The sequence below is a fragment of the Squalius cephalus genome, assembly GCF_949319135.1.
Source record: "Squalius cephalus genome assembly, chromosome: 22".
In the NCBI taxonomy this organism is placed as follows: Eukaryota; Metazoa; Chordata; class Actinopteri; order Cypriniformes; family Leuciscidae; genus Squalius; species Squalius cephalus.
Window position 1 is genome coordinate 30,949,307 of NC_137143.1, and position 21,538 is coordinate 30,970,844.

The following is a 21,538-nucleotide window of genomic DNA, read 5'->3' on the forward strand; positions in this document are numbered from 1 at the left end:
ACGCGGACGTCATCATATTATCAATAGCGCCTCGGCCAATCAGCGGGCAGGAGGAGGCGGGACTTCCGCGTTTGTGGGCGGATCCGGGTGGGTGTTGATTTGTCAGGAATAAAGCGAAGATCAACATTATAACATTGTGACTTTTGATTCTGAATAAAACGTATAGATCGTTGCGCTCGCGTTAAATCTGCAAGTCATGCCTGGATTCGATACATTACCGATAGAGGAAACTCTGGAAGACAGTCCGCAGGTAATAAATAATCATCATTTAGCTAGCAAGCTAACAGAAATAAATAAACAAATAAGCATTAATAATCATAAACATCTGCTGCTCGTGCTTCTCATCATGTAAAGCAGAGCAGATCACGAGTCTGTTCATCCTGATGGTTTGATCTGACTGAGTCATGTCGGATTTTGAGCTGTTTAGCTTTTTGATGGGTGTTGGTGGATTGGATATGTCATGATGGGTTATTATAAGACACAGATTAATCAAAAAACATATCTTAAATATATCAGAAAATTGTAATGAGAGTCTAAACATTGCATGAGCAGTGCTGTAAATCGATATCAGAGGGAAACTCATCAACAATAAGAGTGAATGGTCATGTTGACATGTATATTGCAATATTTTGCATCACTTTGCAGTGAAAACAGTGGCTCATTATTAGTCTAATGTCACAACAGAACTTCAGAAACACAGTCTGAGGTCTCTTCAATAAACAATACACGTTATGATAGTAACACCACATTGATGTCATGTCTAAACATTATTGTTTCTCATATTCCTGTTGTTTTTGTAGACACGCTCTCTGCTCGGGGTGTTTGAAGAAGATACAGCTTCAATATCCAGTTACTTCAGTCAGCTCTTCAAAGCCATGCAGAGAATCTATGATGCCCAGGTGAGAACTGACTCATGAAATATTACATGAGATATGCTCAAGAATATATTCACAGTATAATAGTGTTTGATAACTTTAGTCGTAATGGATAAATCACACACAAGTTTAGAAGTCATATTTCACCCCAAAAACAAAAGAAAGAAAGATGAAGTCATACTTTGGATGAAGAAAATTAGGACCTTTATTAATTAATAATTATCCCTAACATTATACTAGATTTAATAATGATAGTATTATATTTTATTTCTACTATTGTTAAATTAATATGATTAACAACAGCAGCATTATTATTATTAATAATATAATAATGATAGTATTTTATGTAATTTCTACTATTTTAAAATTATGATTGCAGCAGTAATAGTATTAATATTATTAATAATAATATAATAATGACAGTATTTGATTTTATTTATACTATTTTTAAATTATTATTATTATTATTATTATTATTAACAACAGCTGTAATAGTATTAATATTATTAATAATAATATAATACATATTCATATTTATACTAGATAATATAATAATTAATACTATTATTATTAATAATAGTAATTAATAATAATAAGTGATTATAGTAATTACTATAATAATAACAATACCATTATGATATTATTATTATTATTAATAATAATAATAGTGATTACTGTAAATTGTTTGCACATGATTGTATTCTATTTTTTTTACTGCTAACTTGAAAAAAAGCAAATGAACAAAACAAATTAATGCAATGAAAAAAATCTTTAAAATAAGAACCACAATTGAGACAGAATGAGAACAAAAAAAATTATTGTCATGAAAATGATCTTATTTTTTTCATGCAAAATATAATACTTTTGAAATGTGAAAATGGTCCATATATGTTTTAATGAGATTCGCATGGTTCTCTTTCAGAATGAACTGAGTGCTGCCACACATCTGACGTCTAAATTGCTGAAAGACTATGAGAAACAGGTGATTTCTGCATTATTATATCTCATCTTTCCTCTGTTCTGTGTCCATATATGGACTTGTGTTGGAGTTGAACGGTACTGTAACCTCGTGCTGTCGATGCTTAACGTTCTCTGATGTGCAGCGTTTCCCTCTGGGCGGCGACGACGAGGTCATGAGCTCCACTCTCCAGCAGTTTGCCAAAGTCATCGATGAGGTCAGAGTGACATCACTCACTCATTAGCATATTAGTTTGATAACTGAGATTTCCGCTCATAATTCTCTGTGCTTTTATTTCAGCTCAGCTCCTGTCACGCCGTTCTCTCCACTCAGCTCGCGGACGCCATGATGTTCCCCATCACACAGTTTAAAGAGAGAGACTTGAGAGGTATGAGACAGCAATGCATTATGGGGGCGAGCATTCTGGAATACTTGATTCTGATTGGTCTACTAACTCTGTTGTCAAATCTTTTCTCATAATGACTCTATAAACTATATAATTGCCACTATTTCCAGATATCTGTGTTCATTTCGTGTCTCTCATTCTACTCGCATAAAAAGTAATTCACCTCAAATCAATATTTCATGTCCATTTAGTCATTTAAGTCGCTGTTTAATAAGCTGTTCTTATATAACTCATTAATTTTCCTCCATCTCGCGCTCTAGAAATTGTCATCCTGAAGGAAGTGTTTCAGATTGCAAGTGATGGTAAGCACTTTGTTGTATTTTTCTACATAATTGCTGCAACATTTGATAATGAAGCCATTATTTCTGCCTCATTATGTTTAATATATTTCATTTCAGATCACGATGCGGCCATAAACCGATACAGCCGTCTGTCTAAGCGAAAGGAAAACGAGAAGGTGTTGCAATTTGAGATTTTACGGTGTTGTATGACTGACAGCTGGTTAGTTTGCATGCGGCTCCGCAGTGCTGATAAGAGTGTAACGTGTGTGTGTGTGTGTGTCTTTATTGCTGAATGCTCTGGCTGTCCTCATTTAATAAAACACACACTGAGAGCTGTCCTGACCACAGATAGATGAGCATCTGTGACTCTGAGACCTGCGTCCTTGTCCAAGACAAATAACTCACTATATTCAGTTTAAAGTGCCCTTATGATGCTATTTTAAAGGCTTCTAGTTTTGTTTTGGAGTCTCCTACAATAGGTTTATATGCATCCAAGGTCAAAAAACATTTAATTTTCTCATAATACACATGGCACATCATCTAATTTCTCAGAGTCTGAAAACGGTTTGTTTGAAGATTCAGTCTCTCTAAACCCCGCCTTTCCAAGAGCCTGCTCTGCTCTGATTGGTCAGATGGCTCAGTCTGTTGTGATTGGTCGACCGCTGACAGCATGTGTCGGATCCCAAACGCTCATTAGCATATTTTAATTTCAGCTCTGGATCTTCCTCAGCACTTGATACAATAGGCGTGTTTCCATTACAGATTTGCACAAAACTTTTGCATTTTTTTCTTCTAAATGTCGACAAAAAACTATTGCGAAATGACGCTGTTTCCATTAACCGATGTTATGTGACTAAAACGTCATTTTTTTCCTCTCGCGATAAGTCATTCCAAAAATCATGGTGACAGATGTTGGTAGGTTTACGTATATCCCAGCCACCGCATTAACCATTATTATTAATGGAAGGTGACGTATGTGTGTTATCCAATCATTAATGGTAAGGAAAGACCCTTATACTTGTGAGCGGCACATATGAAGAGTTTCTGGGTGTTTCTCCCTCATTTCTGCTCCGAGGTCTTGATTGTGGCATTTCTTTGAGGTTTAGAATCCAGAATCCCTTTAATTCTTCTGTCTTTTATGAATTTAATAAAGAGCTCTGTCTCGTATTATGTCCGAACACACCGTGTCATCTACATCAGGTGACCTGTTAATGCGCAAAAACTGTTTCCATTGCAGTTTTGCGAAATATTTCTTTTTCGAATTGCGTGTAAAACCCCCTCATGCGAGCGGAAAAACTTCTTTGCGATAAATGGGAGTTTTTGCGAAATTGCCGTGTTTCCATTTGGCGAATTTTCAATTTGCGCAATTTGAGGGGTAATGGAAACACGGCTACAGATACGAACAGATACCGTTTCAATTCCAGCGTGAGTCTTCGTTCTTTGGTAGTGAATAAAAGTGGGTTCGCAGCGCTGAAAACAGCGTCTTCTCAACATTTCGACAACACGAACCAAACTCTTCCAGTCTCATCTTCAACTACAGCACAGTGTTGTTCACAGGCAACCAATGAAAACCATAGGGGTGGCGTTATGCAAATTTTGTTACATTGTTACGTAGTTATGTAACAAGAAGTGAGACTGTAATTACTAACGACTCATTTCAGCAGTTCAGCTTCGATTCTTTCTTTTAATAACTTTATTTATCGTGCACTTTGATCTTTAAGACATTGCAGACCTTTTACATTCACAATCAGCTATATTACACACTACATGAAAGATGATATTCGAAAAAGCATAAGAGGGGCACTTTAACACAGAAGATAAAAGTCAAGATGAAATTCAAACTTTCTTAATGCATGTTTCCGATTCATCAGGGCATGTTATTCCAAATGCTATTCTTTATCGTCTTGCATCAAACTTGCACCAACTCTGAAATGAGTTTTTGACTCGCTTTATCTTTCATCCACATGTCCTATAGAGACTTTTCACCATCCAATCAATTCCCAGTTGTTAAAAGCATGTCTAACTCCTATGGTCCATGTGTTCACTGCAGGTGAAGAATGAAGTGATGGAGGACGTGTACACTTCCAGGAAGAAACATCACGAGACCACAATGCACTACTTCGCCTCCCTCAACATGCTGCAGTACAAGAAGAAGATCGCGCTGTTGGAGCCGCTGCTGGGATACATGCAGGCGCAGGTGCTCATGCAGCACTTTAACATCAGCTATCGGCATCATATCTCATCCAGAACACCAGATAATGATGTAGTCTGTTATAGCTCATTATTATTTGCTTTTATTATCAGATCAGCTTTTTTAAACTGGGATCAGAGAATCTGACGCAGCAATGGGAGGATTTTCTCACCAACATCGGAACCAGCGTGCAGAAGTGAGTTTTGGGGGAAACTTCCATTAAAACTTGTAAAAACTGAAATAAAATGGGAAAAAAATTATAATAAATTTAATGAAAAAATTATAATGTTGCCTTTGAAATAACTAAATATACTGAACTACTAAAATTACTAAAAACTAAAACTGAAATAGATGAATAATAAATGAAAGATATGAAGCTGAATAGAAATATATATATATAAAAAACTCAAACTAATAAAAATGACTAAAATAAAATAAAAATTGAAAATATAAAAATAAAAGTTAATTCAAAATATGACTATAATAGTATTTAAGTAATACTAAAATAACACTGTTTTTCACCATATAATGGACTAATTAATCTGACAATACATTTAAAGAAATGTATAATTGTATGTGATAAGTGTTGATTAAGTGAGGTTTAAAGTGTTACAGGATTTCTATTTAAATAAATGCTGTTGATCTTTTTCATGGATCATGTGACACTGAAGACTGGAGTAATGATGCTGAAAATTCAGCTTTGATCACAGGAATAAATTACATTTTACAATATATTCACATAGAAAACAGTTCTGTAATAATATTTGACAATATTACTGTTTTACTGTATTTTTTTTATCAGCCTTTTGGACTTTTTATCAGCCTTTTTATTAACTTTTGGACAGGAGTGTATCTTATATTTTATACAATATGCAAATTATTGTACACTATCATTCCTGTTTCAGTAATGTTTAACTCACCCTTGTGCTTTTGCGTTGTTGATAAAGTGTTCTTTGCATGATAATAGTAACAAGAAACTACAAGAAATCACTGTGGTTTGTTTGCATGTGTGTCTGTGCTATTCTCCAAATGAGAACAAAAGTCCATGAATTACTCTGAAATGAATGGTGACGTACTGTATCTGTGAGTCTGACTTTCTTCTCTTGGTGGTCACAGTGTTCGGAGGGAAATGGACAGTGACGCTGAAGTGATGGATCAGACGATTCAAGAGCTGAAAGAGGCCAGCGACCCGCTCTACATGCCCGACCCCGACCCGAACATCGTCCCTGTGAACCGCAACCTGACCCGCAAGGCCGGATACCTCAACACTCGCAAGTAAGAGAACATCACCGTTTCAGTGCGCTTCAGTCGCCTGCATTCATGCTGATCTCGTGCTTCTACCCGCCAGTAAAACGGGCCTGGTGTCGTCCAGCTGGGACCGGCAGTACTTCTTCACCCAGGGAGGAAACCTCATGGGCCAATCGCGTGGAGACGTGGCCGGAGGTCTGGTTATGGACATTGACAACTGCTCCGTCATGGCTGTGGACTGTGAGGACCGCCGGTTCTGCTTTCAGATCACATCGTTTGATGGAAAGAAGTACGATTTTCAATGCACAAATCTGTCTTGTAGTTATTACAATATACCAATACAATACAATATTGCTCCAAATAGAGATCACGATTCTGAATAGACAGCTAAACAAAATAACGTGATTTACTAGAGGTTCTGACAAAATTGCTGCAGTTTATTTGAAAAAAGCTTAATTAAATTGAATTATTTTTAAGAAAAATCGATTTGAATGAATGATTCAATGACTCACTCAAAGACTTTTCATTACTGGATGAATTAGAGTTTTTGAACGAAACTCTTGAATTAATGATTCAATGACAAATACATTTGTTTAACGGTCACTTGTCACCACCTACTGGTGTAATGACGTAATTGATACAATCTTTATTTGAAGTGTCAAGTTACTTTCAAAACATGATTTGCTCTATTTTGATCTCTACTGTAGACATCAGTGTTTGTTTATATCTGAAACTTTATCCCAGTACTTCCGTGATAATTTGAGTATTTGTAACAGAAATAATGATACTGTGTGTTTGAGAAGCTGTTTCATCCCTAAACATGACGACTGCTCTCTCTGGATCAGAACGCAGATCTCAGTGTTGGCTGTGATCGTACATGTCAAAGGTTTATTAGACAGACGAATTGCTGTCATTTAGGAATACAATCACGTGGGTGTTTGAATGGAGTTTGCGATCTTTTAATGATTAATCGTGCAGCTCTACTAAAAACTAAAGGAAGTGTGCTTGGTTGCAGAGTTATTATAGTTAACTGAAATTAAAACAAAACCATAAAAAACTATTTTTTTGTGGCTTGAAATAAAATAAACACTAACAGATCAAATATTTAAAAAAATTAAATTCTAACATTTTGAAATAAAATAAACACTAACAGATGAAATATAAAAAAAATAAACACTAACATTTTGAAATAAACACTAACAGATAAAATATAATAAAATTTTTTTTTTTTTTTTTTTCAGCTACTTGCCAAGGCATCTTTCTCATTTTCATTTAGTTTAACGATGTACTGAAATAATTAAATCTGAAATAAAAATGAATAAAAACTACATAGACATAGACAAACGTATTAAAAAAAAATGACAAAAAAACACAAGGAAATTACTTAGACTTGAAATGAAAAACTGAAAATATAAAAATAAAAACGAATATATTTAAAAAAAAAACTATAATAGTCTTTCAGTGATACTAAAATAACACTTCCTTGTTTTACATGTCAATCTAGGCCAGAATAAGCTGCAATGTAGTTCAGACCTTTTGCTATATGGTCAAATGTGTCTAACTTTGACTTATTTTTACAGTAACTTCATCTCTGGTTACTAAAATGCCTTTGTCTTAAAATTGAGCCTAGTCGTAGTCAGTTTTCACAGTGTTGCTCTTTGTCAGCCCTTATTTGTTCTTAGGAATCTAAAATTCCCTAAATGTTTTGGTGAGTTTTGCTGGTCTTATGGTATTAGTCTAGTAATGAGAGATGTAAACACTGAAGTGCTAAAGTGTTGCCAGAGAATTCCCAAGAGTTGATCCGGTTTAAAGGAACACGCCGACTTTTTGGGACTTTATCTTATTCACCGTATCCCCCAGAGTTAGATACGCCCACACACACCCTTCTCATCTCCGGTTCCATCTCATAGTTCCCAGTGTGTGTACGGTTAGAAGATGGCTGTGTCTCATGTGACCTTGTTATTTGTACACGCTGTGACTATACAAATCACAACATGTAAATAGGAAAATGTTGGTGTTATTTTGTCACTTATTGGGAGCAGTATGCTAGCTGGAGCCATTTACCTCCAGTCTTTGTGCTAAGCTAGGCTAGCGGTGGGTGCGTCAGACGCACGGAGATGAGAAGGGTGTGTGTGGACTTATCTAACTCTGGGGGATACGGTGAATAAGCTAAAGTCCCAAAAAGTCAAAGTGTTCCTTTAAACTCCAATGAATATTTATCAGGCGAGTAAACGGCTGCCTTATCCTTTCTCAGTGCATGTGCCAAGATATTGAGTCATTCTGAGTCACTGTTTCTGTGTGTATCGCAGGGCGGCCATTTTACAGGCGGAGAGCAGGAAAGACTGTGAGGAGGTGAGGAGAAAACTGCTCAATTAATCTCAACCTTCTCTGAAAGGCACATACAGACATTAGGGTCAAGTTCACCAAGAACATTTCAACACATATTCAAAGAAATTATAAGTTTGGGGCCAGTGCACATTTTTGGAAAGAAATTAATTCTGTAATACTATTCAGCAAGGATGCATTAAATTGATCGGAAATCATTTTTAATGTCTTTACCATTTAAAATAAATGCTGGGGTTTTTTTTCAACTTTCTGTTCATCAAAGAATCCTGGGGGAAAAAAATCACGATTTTCACAAAAAAATTAAGCAACACAACTCTTTTCAACATTTATAAATAGTAGAAATATATTACAACAGAAAAGTTATTTTAAACTGTAATGATGGTTCACAAAATTACTGTTTTTACTGTATTTTTAACCAAATAAATGCAGCCTTGGTGAGTATAATTCTAATGACCTTATAATTCTAACGAGTTCATTTTTAATTCTCTTTATATTCTCATTACTGTAATTGTAACCTGTTTGAGAGCAATCATTTCTTTAAAATCAGCATGCATAAAGATAGAAGGAAAATTATCATGATGTGTAAATGCTTTTAAAAAATATTAATTATTTACAGTAATGAGAATTCTGGGGAAAATGTGCATAAATGTCATGCATGTAGTGTCACAATATATAGGCTTTATATTAAATATGTTTCGATTTTGGTGTGAAAAATGACCCTAAACATGACGGCTTTATTAGATTCACCAATTAAAATGTAATTCAAATGTTTTTTCCTTTTTTTTAGTGGATTGCAACGATCAACAACATATCTAAGAGGATATACCTCAGTGAAAACCCAGAGGTGAGTGTTGAGTTCAGATTTAGTCTTACTGTGGAGGTGAAAACCTAAACCTCTGCATATATAACACAGCTTTAATGCATTTTAAAGTCAGTTATAGCTAATGTTTCTCTTTGGCAGGAGATCGCAGCAAGAGTGAATCAGTCTGCGCTGGAGGCCGTGACTCCTTCTCCATCCTTTCAACAGAGACACGAGAGTTTCAGACCGAGCACGTGAGCGACAACATCATTATTAATATCGGCACTTAATATAGCATTATTATTATAATATTGCAATCATAATTAATTTAGCCTATAATAGTTAATCATCTTATAAGTGTGGATACTCCATTACTGGAAATACACTACCAGTCAAACGTTTGGAGTAATTAAGATTTTAAAATATAAAAAAAATACAGTAAATTGTGAAATATTATTACAATCTAAAATAGCTGTTTTCTATGTGAATATATAGTAAACTGTATTTTATTCCTGTGATCAAAAGCTGAATTTTCAGCATGATTACTCCAGTCTTCAGTGTCACATGATCCTTCAGAAATCACTCTAATATGATGATTTGATGCTCAGTTATTATACATATTTATTGTAACTTAATTATACAATATAGATTATACAATTATAAGAAACCATCATTTTTCAGGATTCATTCATGAATGGAAAGTTCAGAACAGCATTTTATTTGAAATAGAAATATTTTGTAACTTTATTACTGTCACTTTTGATTAATTTAATGTCTTTGTTGAATAAAAGCATTCATTTATTTATCTATTTTAAATCTTACTGACCCCAAATTTTGAATTGCAGTGATTCACAGTGTATCTAATTCAAATAGAAAACAGTTATTTTACATTTTTATAATATTTCACATTATTGTTTTTTTAATCAAATAAATGCAGCCTTGGTGAGCAGAAGAGACTTCTTTCAGAATTTTTTTTTTTTTTTTTATTAAAAACATTTGACCGGTTTTGTACTAAATGCATTTTATGAGTTCCCATATCAGAGAGAAACTTTTTTTGCTCTTGTAAAAGATTCACTGTTTTCTTTCTCAAACATTTGTCTTTTTGGCCCTGAAGGCAAGGTCGACCCAAAACGGGCCGGTCCGGCAGCCAGTGCTCCGTGGGCTCCGAGTCTCCGGCACTGTCGTCTCTCTCTCTGGATTCGCTCGTGGCTTCGGACACGCCGATCCAGTTCGACATCATCTCCCCCGTCAGCGAGGAGCACGCGAGTCAGGCCAAGAGCGCCGGCCAGGGCAGGTCTCTGATTATGTTTATGAACGCCTCAAAGTTGATTGATAAAGAGGACATTTACTCTTGATTCTTATTTGGGAATTATTAAGCATCTAAACGTAAAGCACTGGTTTGTGTTTTTCCCTTTTCGGAAAGAAGGACCAATCCATTTGGGGAATCTGGAGGACCGCAATCTGAGGAAAGTGAAGGTACGTTTATAAAATAATATGTATACACCACCATTGGGGTCGGTAAGATATATATATATATATATATATTATTTTTTTTTATTTTTTTTTTTAAAGAAATTCATGCTTTTATTCATCAAGAATGCATTAAATTGATCAAAAGTGACAGTAAAGACATGTATAATGTTACAAAAGATTTCTATTTCAAATAAATGCTGTTTCTTGAGCAACAAATCAGCATATTTGAATGATTTCTGAAGGATCATGTGACACTGAAGACTGGAGTAATGATGCTGAAAATTCAGCTTTGATCACAGGAATAAATTACATTTTAAAACACACTTGAAACATTTTAGAATTTAACAGTTTTTACTGTATTTTTGATCAGATAAATGCTATTTGCTGACAAATGTCACCAAACTCAAAATTATATATATATTAATTATATAACAATTAATAGGTAATTTGCATTGCCATTTAAGTGAATTTACTGAACTTAAATATACGAGCTTGATAAAAATGATCATTCTAGAAGAAAATTTCAGATGGCACTTAGAGGCTTTTGCATCTGAACTCTTCATATATAAATAAACTAGAACATGAGTTTTAAAATAATAGTTTATATAAAGTTATAAATTGCTATCTTTTATTTTAATTTAATCTTTTATTTTATTTTGTGTGTACTATTCCTTTAATAGCTTAAATTGCACATGAAATGGCATTCGCAATGCATTTAACGTCCATAATGTTGTATATTTTCTATTGAAACAGAATATTTAGGGATATAATGTAGGCTGAGCCTTGATTATATCCATCTGATTTGATTAGATTGTGCAAAGCAGGCTATGATAGTATTAATTAATATAATTTTCTCCACCCATTTGTCTCTGGTTGCATCAGCAGAAAAGCAGGGAAAGTTAATGCATTTTGATGCAAGATTATAAAATCATGCACAAGACGAGAGACTTGTATTAAGAAAATGGATTTTAATGTTTTTTTGATGTTGCTGTGAAGTCCGACTGAATCTCTGGTGTTGTTTCAGACTCGATCCTGCACCAGCTTTTCATCGTTCGGTTCTTGGGCTGCATGGAGGTGAAGGCCACAGAGAACTCTGACGTCATCTATGAGACCATGAGACAGATCCTGGCAGCGCGAGCCATACACAACATCTTCAGGATGACCGAGTCTCATCTGCTCGTCACATGCGAATGCCTGAAGTGAGTGACGACGTTTGTTATTCTCACCGCTGTGTTGAACTGACCCTGGATCAGGGCTCTGCTGCTCGTCATTAAAAAGAGCCTGTGAATATGTCAAGCATTTTAAATTCGCATGGGCAAACACCACTCAAAAAATGTGGACATTTAGTTTTAGGGTGTGTTTATTCTTGGCATATTTGGGTGGATTAAAACGAACTCTAGTGTTATAAGTGTGAACACTGCCATCTGAACCCTGGTCCACTTCCAAACGAACTCTGGCGTTGCTCGACTGAAATATGAACACAACACGGACCAAAGACATCTAAACAAACCAAAAACAGGACGTGATGTCCTAAAAAGGACAGAATGCTTAAGCACACCTGTTTTTTATCATGATTGGAGTTGGTACAAGCGTCAGAATCGCCGTCTTTTTGCAGCTGGTCTTTGTGAATTCCTGCCGCTGTTTTGACTCCTTTACTTATTTTATAAACTCTTTGTGAGTTCTCAGCTGGCAGAAATGCCATCATATCATACGTACACGCTTACGACAAGTGCTTTTAGCCCGGCACACAGCATTGTTCTGGATGTTCGGTAAGTTACGTTGCAAAATTTACACCTTAAAAGCCGGGTTTTTTTAGTTTTGTATCTTTAGGTTTGGTCTTAAAAATGACAGCGTGAACACTAAGTGAACCAGGAGTACATTTATAGAATTTTCTTTTTCGGTCCAAACCAAAAGAACCAAGAGAACCGAACTACAAGTTTGAACACACCCTTAAGGTTCTTGCACACTGAGTCCGAAATTTGCGTCTGAAATTTTCACACGTTAAAAAATAAATACGGCCTCACAATGTGTCAATCACGTTTACACACTGCCTCCGAAACTTTCGGCCATCATAAAAAAATTTGGATCGGGTTTGATTTTCTGTGTTTTTCGCATCCGTAGCAAGCATTTTGAGAGGTGTTTTGAATGACGAATACGAAAAAATGCATAGGAAAATTCGGAGTATGCAAGGACCCTCTGGTGCTGTTGGGTCGTTTTTGACCAAATAAATTTTTTTTTTCTTTTTTTTACTTCATTGGAATGGTACGAAACTTTGTAACGGTTGTGGACATGAAAATCATGGACATGATTCGAAAAGGTTAAATGGTTCTGAAAAAAAATAGTCACTTGGATTGTTCATGGTCAAAAATGAGCGCGTTGGAGATAAATGGGAAGTGAATTTCCTCTAGTGGAAGCGTTTGGTACTGCAGCCAAACACAATCTCACCATACCTGTCAAGTATCCCGTTTTGGCCGGGAAAGTCCCGTATTTTACCCTTCTTTCCCGCCGTCCTCCCGTATTAGTATTTTCCCGTAAATGTCCCGTATTTTAACCTGCGTTATTAAAAAATAATAATACCCAGGGCCCGGGCGGAGTAAAAAAACAAAAAAAACAATCTGAGCTCTGTCACTAGTCTCGCGATAACTGCCACCTGTAGTAGCCTACTACAGGTACTGTAGATGACAGTTGTCGTGAGGTTAGTGTGTGAGGTCAGATGATGAGTGACAACGCGGGAAAAAAAAGAAGAAAAAAAAAAAAAACAGAGACGGATGATGGACGCTACGACAGAGACGGAAGGCACTCCTGCCAAAAAACCAAAACCCTCATGTAAATACCGCGAATGCAAAGTCTGCAACAAATTTGTACAATAACTCACTAAAAGGGTAAAGAAAAGTTATGTGAAATGAAAAGAAAACCTGTAAAAGAAAAGCAATATGAAATGAAAAGAATGTGTGGAATGAAAATAAAATGTAAATGTAAAGACAAGCAATGTTAAATGGACAGAAAATATGCAAATAAGCCTTTAAATAAATGCTCTTCATATATACCCTTTTGTGTTTTCATTTAGGCTATAATGAATGTTCACAGCATGTCATGATTTTAGCTTTCTTGTACACCTGTCTTAAAATGTAAGGGATACTGGAGCTTGGTTGGGGTGGTGGGACTGCTCGCGGTGGGCGCCGGAAAATTTCCCTTATTTTCAAATCCAAAACTTGACAGGTATGAATCTCACTGAAAGCTAATTTTTGAGATATCAACCTCAAATTTAGAACACAGCTTGTTTAGATTTATAGCTTTGATTTCCTCACAGTTTTAGAGTAAAATGTGTTTTGGAAAATATATGTTTCATAAAAAAAAATGTAAAATGGTAATTTTGTGAATTTTTTTTTTCATAACAATAAATGTAACATTTTATAACTTTTTTCAAGTTCACTTTTTTTAAACGTTTTTCACTTCACCAATAAACCGCCAAGAGTCGTCTTTAAAAAGAGACCGGTGATCCAAAGCATTCATGATTTATGACCATTTAAGTTGGAAATTTCATTTCCAGGTCTATGCTCAAAGTGAATAAATGGATTATAAATAGTGCATAAATATAATTAAATTTAGTACCATAAAATCCCCTAATAATAAAAAAATATTACATAAAAAACATTATCGACCTAAAATATAGTAAAAACAAAAATTCGATCATTTTTGACGGACACGTGAGCAGCACCAGAGGGTTAATCATGTCAGGCTCATCAGGCTTACTTTACGCCATACTTCTGTGTCTTTTAAAAAGTTCTGTCTGTTTATTTCAGGCTTATTGACCCACAGACACAAGTCACAAGACTACGGGTACGTCCTTAACCAATCATTTAACAGTTTTGTTCACTGCTCATATCGGATCCTGTGCTGTTCTGAAGTGTTTGTTCTGTGGTTCCTCAGTTCTCTCTCTCCAGCGTTGTGCTGTGTGCGTCACATCAGGAGAACAAGCGCTTGTTTGGGTTCGTGTTGCAGACGGCAGGAGGACGAGTGGATGGACGGCCTGTGACCGTCTGCTACGTCTTTGAGTCAAACAATGATGGAGAGAAGGTACAAAAACCTTGAGCTCTCATATATATGCATATAATCTTTCCCTTTTTATACTTGATTTAAAAAATATCACTTTTTTCTTGAATGAATCAGATCTGTGACAGTGTAGGACTGGCAAAGCAGATCGCCCTCCACTCTGAGATGGTGAGGAAAATCGACATTTATTTGATTTCAAATGACTTTGTGCAGAAATGCATGTTGGGTAAAATGAAATTGATAATGCTGATGATTCTTGAGAAGATGCTGGGTTTTTTTCCTGCCAGGACCGAAAAGCCTCACAGAAACAGAGAGAGCTGAATAAAGCCAAGGAGAAACAACAGGAAGAACTCCATAAACAAAAACAGATCGAGAAGGTAACAGACATTCAAATTTATTTGATCAAAAATACAGTAAAAATGTGATATATTATTACAATTTACAATAGCTGTTTTCTATTTCAATATGTTTTAAAATGTAATTTATTCCTGTGATCAAAGCTGGATTTTCAGCATCATTACTCCAGTCTTCAGTGTCACATGATCCTTCAGAAATCACTCTAATATGATGATTTGATGCTTAATATAATGATTTGATGCTCAAGAAACATTTATGACTATTATCAGTGTTGAAAACAGTTGTGCTGCTTCTTTTTGTGGAAATCGTGATTTTTTTTTTCTAGATTCTTTGATGAATAGAAAGTTCAGCATTTATTTGAAATAGAAATCTTTTGTAGCATTTACTGTCACTTTTGATCAATTCAATGCATCTTTGCTGAATAAAAGTATTAAAGGGATGGTTCGGAGTAAAATCAACCTAGGGTCCTCTGCACCATGACCTCGAGCCAAACACCCCCCAGAAGCTTTTTTCCCTTGGTCGAACATTATTAAAGTTAGAGCTTATTTAGAGATATCAGCCGGATGGCTTAGTGCAGGCGCTAATGGATCCAAGGCTGTATCTGGTAAATTACCGCACTAATAATGCCCAGAATGGCACCAAACTTCTACAGTAGTACAAATAGGTTCTGTACTCATAAAACGAGGCATTGGAAAGTTTGTAAGTTCATCAGGAGTTTATTTAAATAACACTTGCCTGATGGCTAATGCTACCGCTAACCCGGACGTCGCTCCAGGAATGCACTAATATTTTGTTGGTAGTATCAGTTTGCAACAATTAGTAAACACTAAGTTGTCAACACTTTGAAAAATAAAATAACATTTTTGGATATACCAAAAAACTTTTAAAAAACTTTGTTACACTACATCCTTATGCATCGCTTTCTGCCAGGACTTTTACGGGCTTTTCCCAAATCACTGAAGTGACCTCGACGTCCGGGTTAGCGGTAGCATTAGCCATCAGGCAAGTGTTATTTAAATAAACTCCTGATGTACTTACAAACTTTCCAATGCCTCGTTTTATGAGTACAGAACCTATTTGTACTACTGTAGAAGTTTGGTCCCATTCTGGGCATTATTAGTGCGGTAATTTACCAGATACAGCCTTGGATCCATTAGCGCCTGCACTAAGCCATCCGGCTAATATCTCTAAATAAGCTCTAACTTTAATAATGTTTGACCAAGGGAAAAAGGCTTCTGGGGGGCGTTTGGCTCGAGGTCATGGTGCAGAGGACCCTAGGCTGAACCATCACTTTAACACAGAAAAAACAGAAGTGTATATTTGAACACATTTCATAAGTAAACTGTTTTCTCCAAACCTTCAGGATCTTGAGGAACAAAGCCGTTTGATAGCCGCCTCGAGCCGACCCAGCCAAACAGCCGCTGACGGACAGGTCTTGGTCCTTAGCAACAGCCAATCAGAGGACAGCGATGTAGGAGAGGAGGGGCAGAAAAAGGGCGAATCAGAGGCCTGATAAGAACCGTTCTATTATATCACTTCCTGTTCTTCAAGGGTTCTCCAGAGTGGCCTCAGGAGCAATGATTTAATATCAAACTGCGAAATATACACACACACACACACACACAAAAGTGGACACTTTGGGGAAAACTCCTCAGAAGTTGATATTTGTATGAATCCTGTATTTTTTACCATATCCGTTATCGAATTGCTTTTGCTTTTAGAGGGTTTTATATATATGTGTATGTGTGTAAATGAATCCACTACCAGGACAAACTACAACCTAATGAGACGTAGTGCTCGTGTGAATAACAGAGACATTAATACTGTATGTTGGGCTTCATTTTCTGTTCTCACTGAGAAGGTTTTAAGGCTGCATGTGTTTCCGTTCAGAGTTTCACACAAGGTGTCAATGATGTATTATTGTAATTGTCAATCTCAATTCTAAAAATCTTAATCATCCTAAAATAGGCTTAATTTTCTTCATGCAATGTTTTGATAGGTTCACTATATAATGGGTTTAAAATGATTTGATAAGGTTATATTTAATTATTAATACGCTAATACGGTTCTGATTTGTGTCTGTTAGCTGTTGCAACCATGATTCACAATGTTCTGCATCTACAAACACACATCTGTTCAGTCTACAGACTAAGTGTGTATGTGAACTCAAAATCACATGATCAAATGCTCTAGACTTGGGGTGTACTGTATTCTTTTTGTATAACAGATATATTGAAGACTGCATTGCATCATAAATGTTTTATTGGTCCAGTATATTGAAATCTGCAGCTCTAGCAAAAGGGTTAAAAATGGTGATGGAATTGAAAACTGAAATATTCATTATTTTTGAGGTGGAAGTTGCACAGAACGCTTCTGAGTTAAATATCGTCTCATTCATCGATTTGGTTTATTTGACAATTTGCTTTAATGAAAACAGTGGTTATGGTTCATAAACGGTTGAGACGTCAGAAAAATGCACTTTCTGTTCCATCTGAGTTTGTTTACTGAGTGTAAAGCGATTTTACTCCATTTAATTTGTCAATGATATGTTTCTAACCTTTAAAAAACTGTTTGTCTGAATGTCTTTCTACAAAATCACGGGGTACAATGAAGATTGGTATTAAAATCTGTTTAAATAAGCTAATCCTCTTAGACTCCAGAATCTTTATTTTTTATTTTTTTTATACTCTGGTTTAGACTTTTTTTTTTTGTTTTTACTTTAACTTTTAACTATTAAACTTCTTCAAATAATTGAACACAATAAAATTAAAAACATAAACTTAATCCAAATATATTTCAAGTAATTTAGAGAGTTTTAAAGGACTCAGTTGCTTTAAATATTTAAATAACATTTTCAAATCATTCTTAAATGCCACAAAACGTAACAAATCTACATTTGTGTAAATATAACTTAACCATGATCAGCATATTAATAAAATATTCATAATTAATAATCTTAATAGGCTATTCCAAACGTAATATTTAAATGATGTTATTGGCATGGTTTAGGAAACATTTTTGTTGAATTTTCTGTAACTGATAAAATAATTTAAAACAATATTAAACAAATAATTTTTTTTAAATTTAGCAGGGCTACTGAAGATATTTCTTTTTTTTTTATCTGTTAAGTGCAAATTCACATATATCTGAAATGGCAACACTTTACAATAAGGTTTCAATAGATAAGATGACATTTAGTTAGTACATTAGTTAATCTCAAAAGTTGCTAATGCATTTCAAAGATCAAATGCATCATTAGTTAATGTACTGCAAACTAACATGAACATTTTTATTAACAAAGGATAATAAAAAATATTGCTCATAGTTCATGTACTACAGTTAAACCTTATTGTAAAGTGTTACAGAATAAATATCTAATGCTCAAATTGTTATAATCTAACCCTAAGGATCTGAAAACAACCTCAATATGAGTTTCCTAAAACTAAAAGTTGTGCAAGCCACTGGATTATCTCCGTAAAATAAAGAGTTAATTGCTTGCATTGTCGGTTAGGTGATCTTATTTTCATTTCTAATTGGTCTTCATTTGGTTTGCATTTAAACAAGTCTAATTGGTCATTTCTTTGCAAAACAATGGAGCCGCAGGGACCGCGCTTGTGTCCCCGGAGCTCTCCAAGAGGCCAAGACAAATAAACAAGCCAGTCATTTATTAAAAGCAGCCAAGCAACCAAAAGAGATCAATTCAGCGTTGAATGAGACAATCATGACATGCTGCTTCCAGCAAATTGCCATTCAGCCATTGTGCTTTTGTGCTCCGGAGCATCTTTCTCCATGCATGTCAAGAGAGAATGGGAATATTCAGCAGGATTAGTTTAAACAGCATTAGGCTTTATTATTATTTTAAACTCGTGTGGTAGAAAATAAGGTAAATAAGATTAGGTAGTTGACTGCTTTCTCATAATGCTGGAGATGCAGTGGAAGGAAATGAGGAGAGGATAAATCCTGGGAACGGGGCCTAATTTTCTACCTGGTGAGTAAAAAGAAAGGCACATCAGCCGTGTTTTGTCCCGCTCAATAGCAGCTTTAAGGGATTCAGTGTCTCCAGAAGATAACGGGTTGAGACCCTGAATTACCTGCAGTCGTCCAGGGGTCCCGCGGTGAGGGCCGGCGATTCACATGTAAAACACCCCGTCTCAGGCTTTAATTGGTGACGTTTTGGGGACTATAAGAGAGGAGGTGTAAAGGTGAACCTCAAGCTTTGGGATCGCAGCAGTGGAGGTCCAGTCGGACTCAGATCTCCGGATGGCGTCTCTCACAGTCAGTGCTCATCAGGACATCCAGATGAACAGACCGTCCTCGTTCTCCATCGACAGCATCCTGGGACTGAACCGGCCGGACCAGAGAACTGCACTGTCGGCGCCTTACCGCCCCTGGACAGGTGAGAGAACACACCTTACATGCACTAATGTGTTTCTGGTATTTGTTTTGAATACATTTTTAAAATGTTTGTGCAAAAATACATCAGGAAAATTTACATTGCATTTACATTTACAGTGCTGTCAAATAGATTAATCGCAATTAATCACATCTAACAAAAGGTTTGTGTTTATATAATATGTGTTTGACATGATATGATATATATATATAGATAGATAGATATATACATACATATATTATATAAATGCAAACTTCTGTTAGATGCGATTAATCGACAGCACTAATTTTATCCAAAGTGACAAATGATAAATCTACATCAAGCTGCTTTACAATATAGCTACAATTAATATTTATTTTCAAACATAACTGTGAATCATTTTATGTTGACCTAATCTATTGTCCTGGTGACTATTTTTTGTATATATTTTATAATAAATTAAAAAAAACATTTTCCATTGTTGTAAAAATAAATTTCATTTTTTGGAGTAAAACTGTAAGATACAATTTTATTAACAATAGTGGGAATAATTAATGTTAATTTTACTTAAAAAATAAATAAACGTATTAATTAACATTAGGAATAACAATAATCAAGGCGCGTTCCGGAATTTTACTACAAAGATTTTGACCGATGCCTCTGTTTACTGAACCGGTTCTCCGTCCGAATGAACTGATTCACTTAAACGAATCGCGCATTAACTGTCATCATGTCTTTTATTTACTTCAGACGTGAAACCAGCATTCCAGAATCTCCTCGTGCTCACAGACAGCGACGCTTCAGTGGATGTGAGAGTGAATGAAGATGGTAAATCCTACAGTAAATCACCAGCAGACACGTACAGGAGAACACTGAACTGGTACATCGGGCGCAGGCCGCGGACGGCGTTCTCGAGCGTTCAGGTAAACGCTGCTGACCTGCGCATGCGCTGTAGTCGCACACATAATCATAACATTCATTGCCTACACGTGTTTTTAAATGTGTGCCCTGCTAACAAAATAGAACATTTTAACCCATGAAGTTATGAAAACGTTATTTCTGAATGTCGTTCAAAACCTTTAAATGTTTTAAAAAACTTTTTCTTGGTTAAGGAAACGTTCCATTTGATCATTTTGCAAACATAATGGGTTTGAAACGTTACTTTTGAATGTACTCTGAACGTTCCATGAATGCATTATAGATCGGATGACTTTGAACGAACATTCTATTAACGTCACTGGAATAACTTTATTTCATAACTTAGAAATAACCCTTTTTTAGAACGTTCAATGTTCTGAGAACTTTTTCTGTGGTGCTTTTCCTGTCAAAACTTAGTCAATTGGTTCCAATTGTCATTTTGTCAAATGCACAAAAAAAATACAGTTATTTCTAACATTGAAATCACAAAATTAGTTAAAAAATGTTTCAGCCTATGGATATAAATTCTAAAGGTTTAATACACTAAATAAATATATTAATGATGTTTTTTTAATATATATATATACATCCAGATCAAGATATTGGAGAGTGTGTTTCAAGTGAACTCATACCCGGGCATCGATATACGGGAAGAACTTGCTAAGAAACTTCACCTGGATGAGGACAGAATTCAGGTAAAGACTGATCTGATAATCAGTGCATCATTTGCTTTGATATTTATAGATATTGTAAATAACCAAGATTATTCATTTAGTATAATATTGTTTGTTTTAAGATATTTGGATTAGGTCTAGGACTACACATGTTCAATCAAGTGTGTCAGAGATCTTTAAGAAGAAGTTTGAAGTGGATGTTTGACTGATGTTCTTATGTCTGTCTCTTAGATTTGGTTCCAGAACCGAAGAGCAAAGCTGAAGCGCTCACACAGAGAGTCTCAGTTTCTCATGGTGAAAAATGTTCTTAATGATTTACAGACCAGCAGGGAAGAACACTGATGGTCGCAGAAACACATTTGCTCATATTATTTCTGTTGTGATATTGTAATTTTATTATATATGTCTTTACCACTTATGTAATTACAAGTTATCTCTCGCTATGATTTAAATGCTAAAGATTCTTATTGTTATTTCTTATTGTGTGTTTACTGAAAATATAAAAGAATAAAGTCATTATAAATACAATTTTAATCCAACACTTTCATTCAAACCTAAAGTCCGATTAAAACTTAAACTCTTTCTCT

At 35.3% G+C, this 21,538-nt stretch overlaps 2 protein-coding genes across 3 annotated transcripts; both read left to right on the plus strand.

Moving 5' to 3' along the window:
• The first annotated feature begins 48 nt into the window (after nt 1-48).
• appl1 (adaptor protein, phosphotyrosine interaction, PH domain and leucine zipper containing 1) lies at nt 49-17,629 on the plus strand. 2 transcript variants are annotated; one of them, XM_079857813.1, is made up of 22 exons: nt 49-250; nt 801-899; nt 1,798-1,857; nt 1,979-2,050; nt 2,134-2,221; nt 2,500-2,541; nt 2,638-2,696; nt 4,571-4,717; nt 4,825-4,907; nt 5,828-5,986; nt 6,060-6,248; nt 8,269-8,311; nt 9,093-9,149; nt 9,267-9,358; nt 10,219-10,398; nt 10,528-10,580; nt 11,602-11,776; nt 14,381-14,417; nt 14,508-14,654; nt 14,748-14,798; nt 14,918-15,007; nt 16,351-17,629. In XM_079857813.1, exons 1-22 carry the CDS (start codon nt 197-199, stop codon nt 16,498-16,500), a joined length of 2,127 nt encoding a protein of 708 aa, XP_079713939.1. In that variant the 5' UTR covers nt 49-196; the 3' UTR covers nt 16,501-17,629. The 2 variants fall into 2 exon arrangements, with proteins under 2 accessions (XP_079713939.1, XP_079713940.1); XM_079857814.1 differs by having other exon boundaries at nt 10,531-10,580.
• A 1,336-nt stretch (nt 17,630-18,965) lies between these two features.
• On the plus strand, nt 18,966-21,302 carry hesx1 (HESX homeobox 1). Its single transcript, XM_079857875.1, has 4 exons — nt 18,966-19,383; nt 20,110-20,282; nt 20,871-20,972; nt 21,183-21,302. The coding sequence occupies exons 1-4, from the start codon at nt 19,248-19,250 to the stop codon at nt 21,291-21,293; spliced, it is 522 nt and encodes a 173-aa protein (XP_079714001.1). The 5' UTR covers nt 18,966-19,247; the 3' UTR covers nt 21,294-21,302.
• Nucleotides 21,303-21,538: the final 236 nt, after the last annotated feature.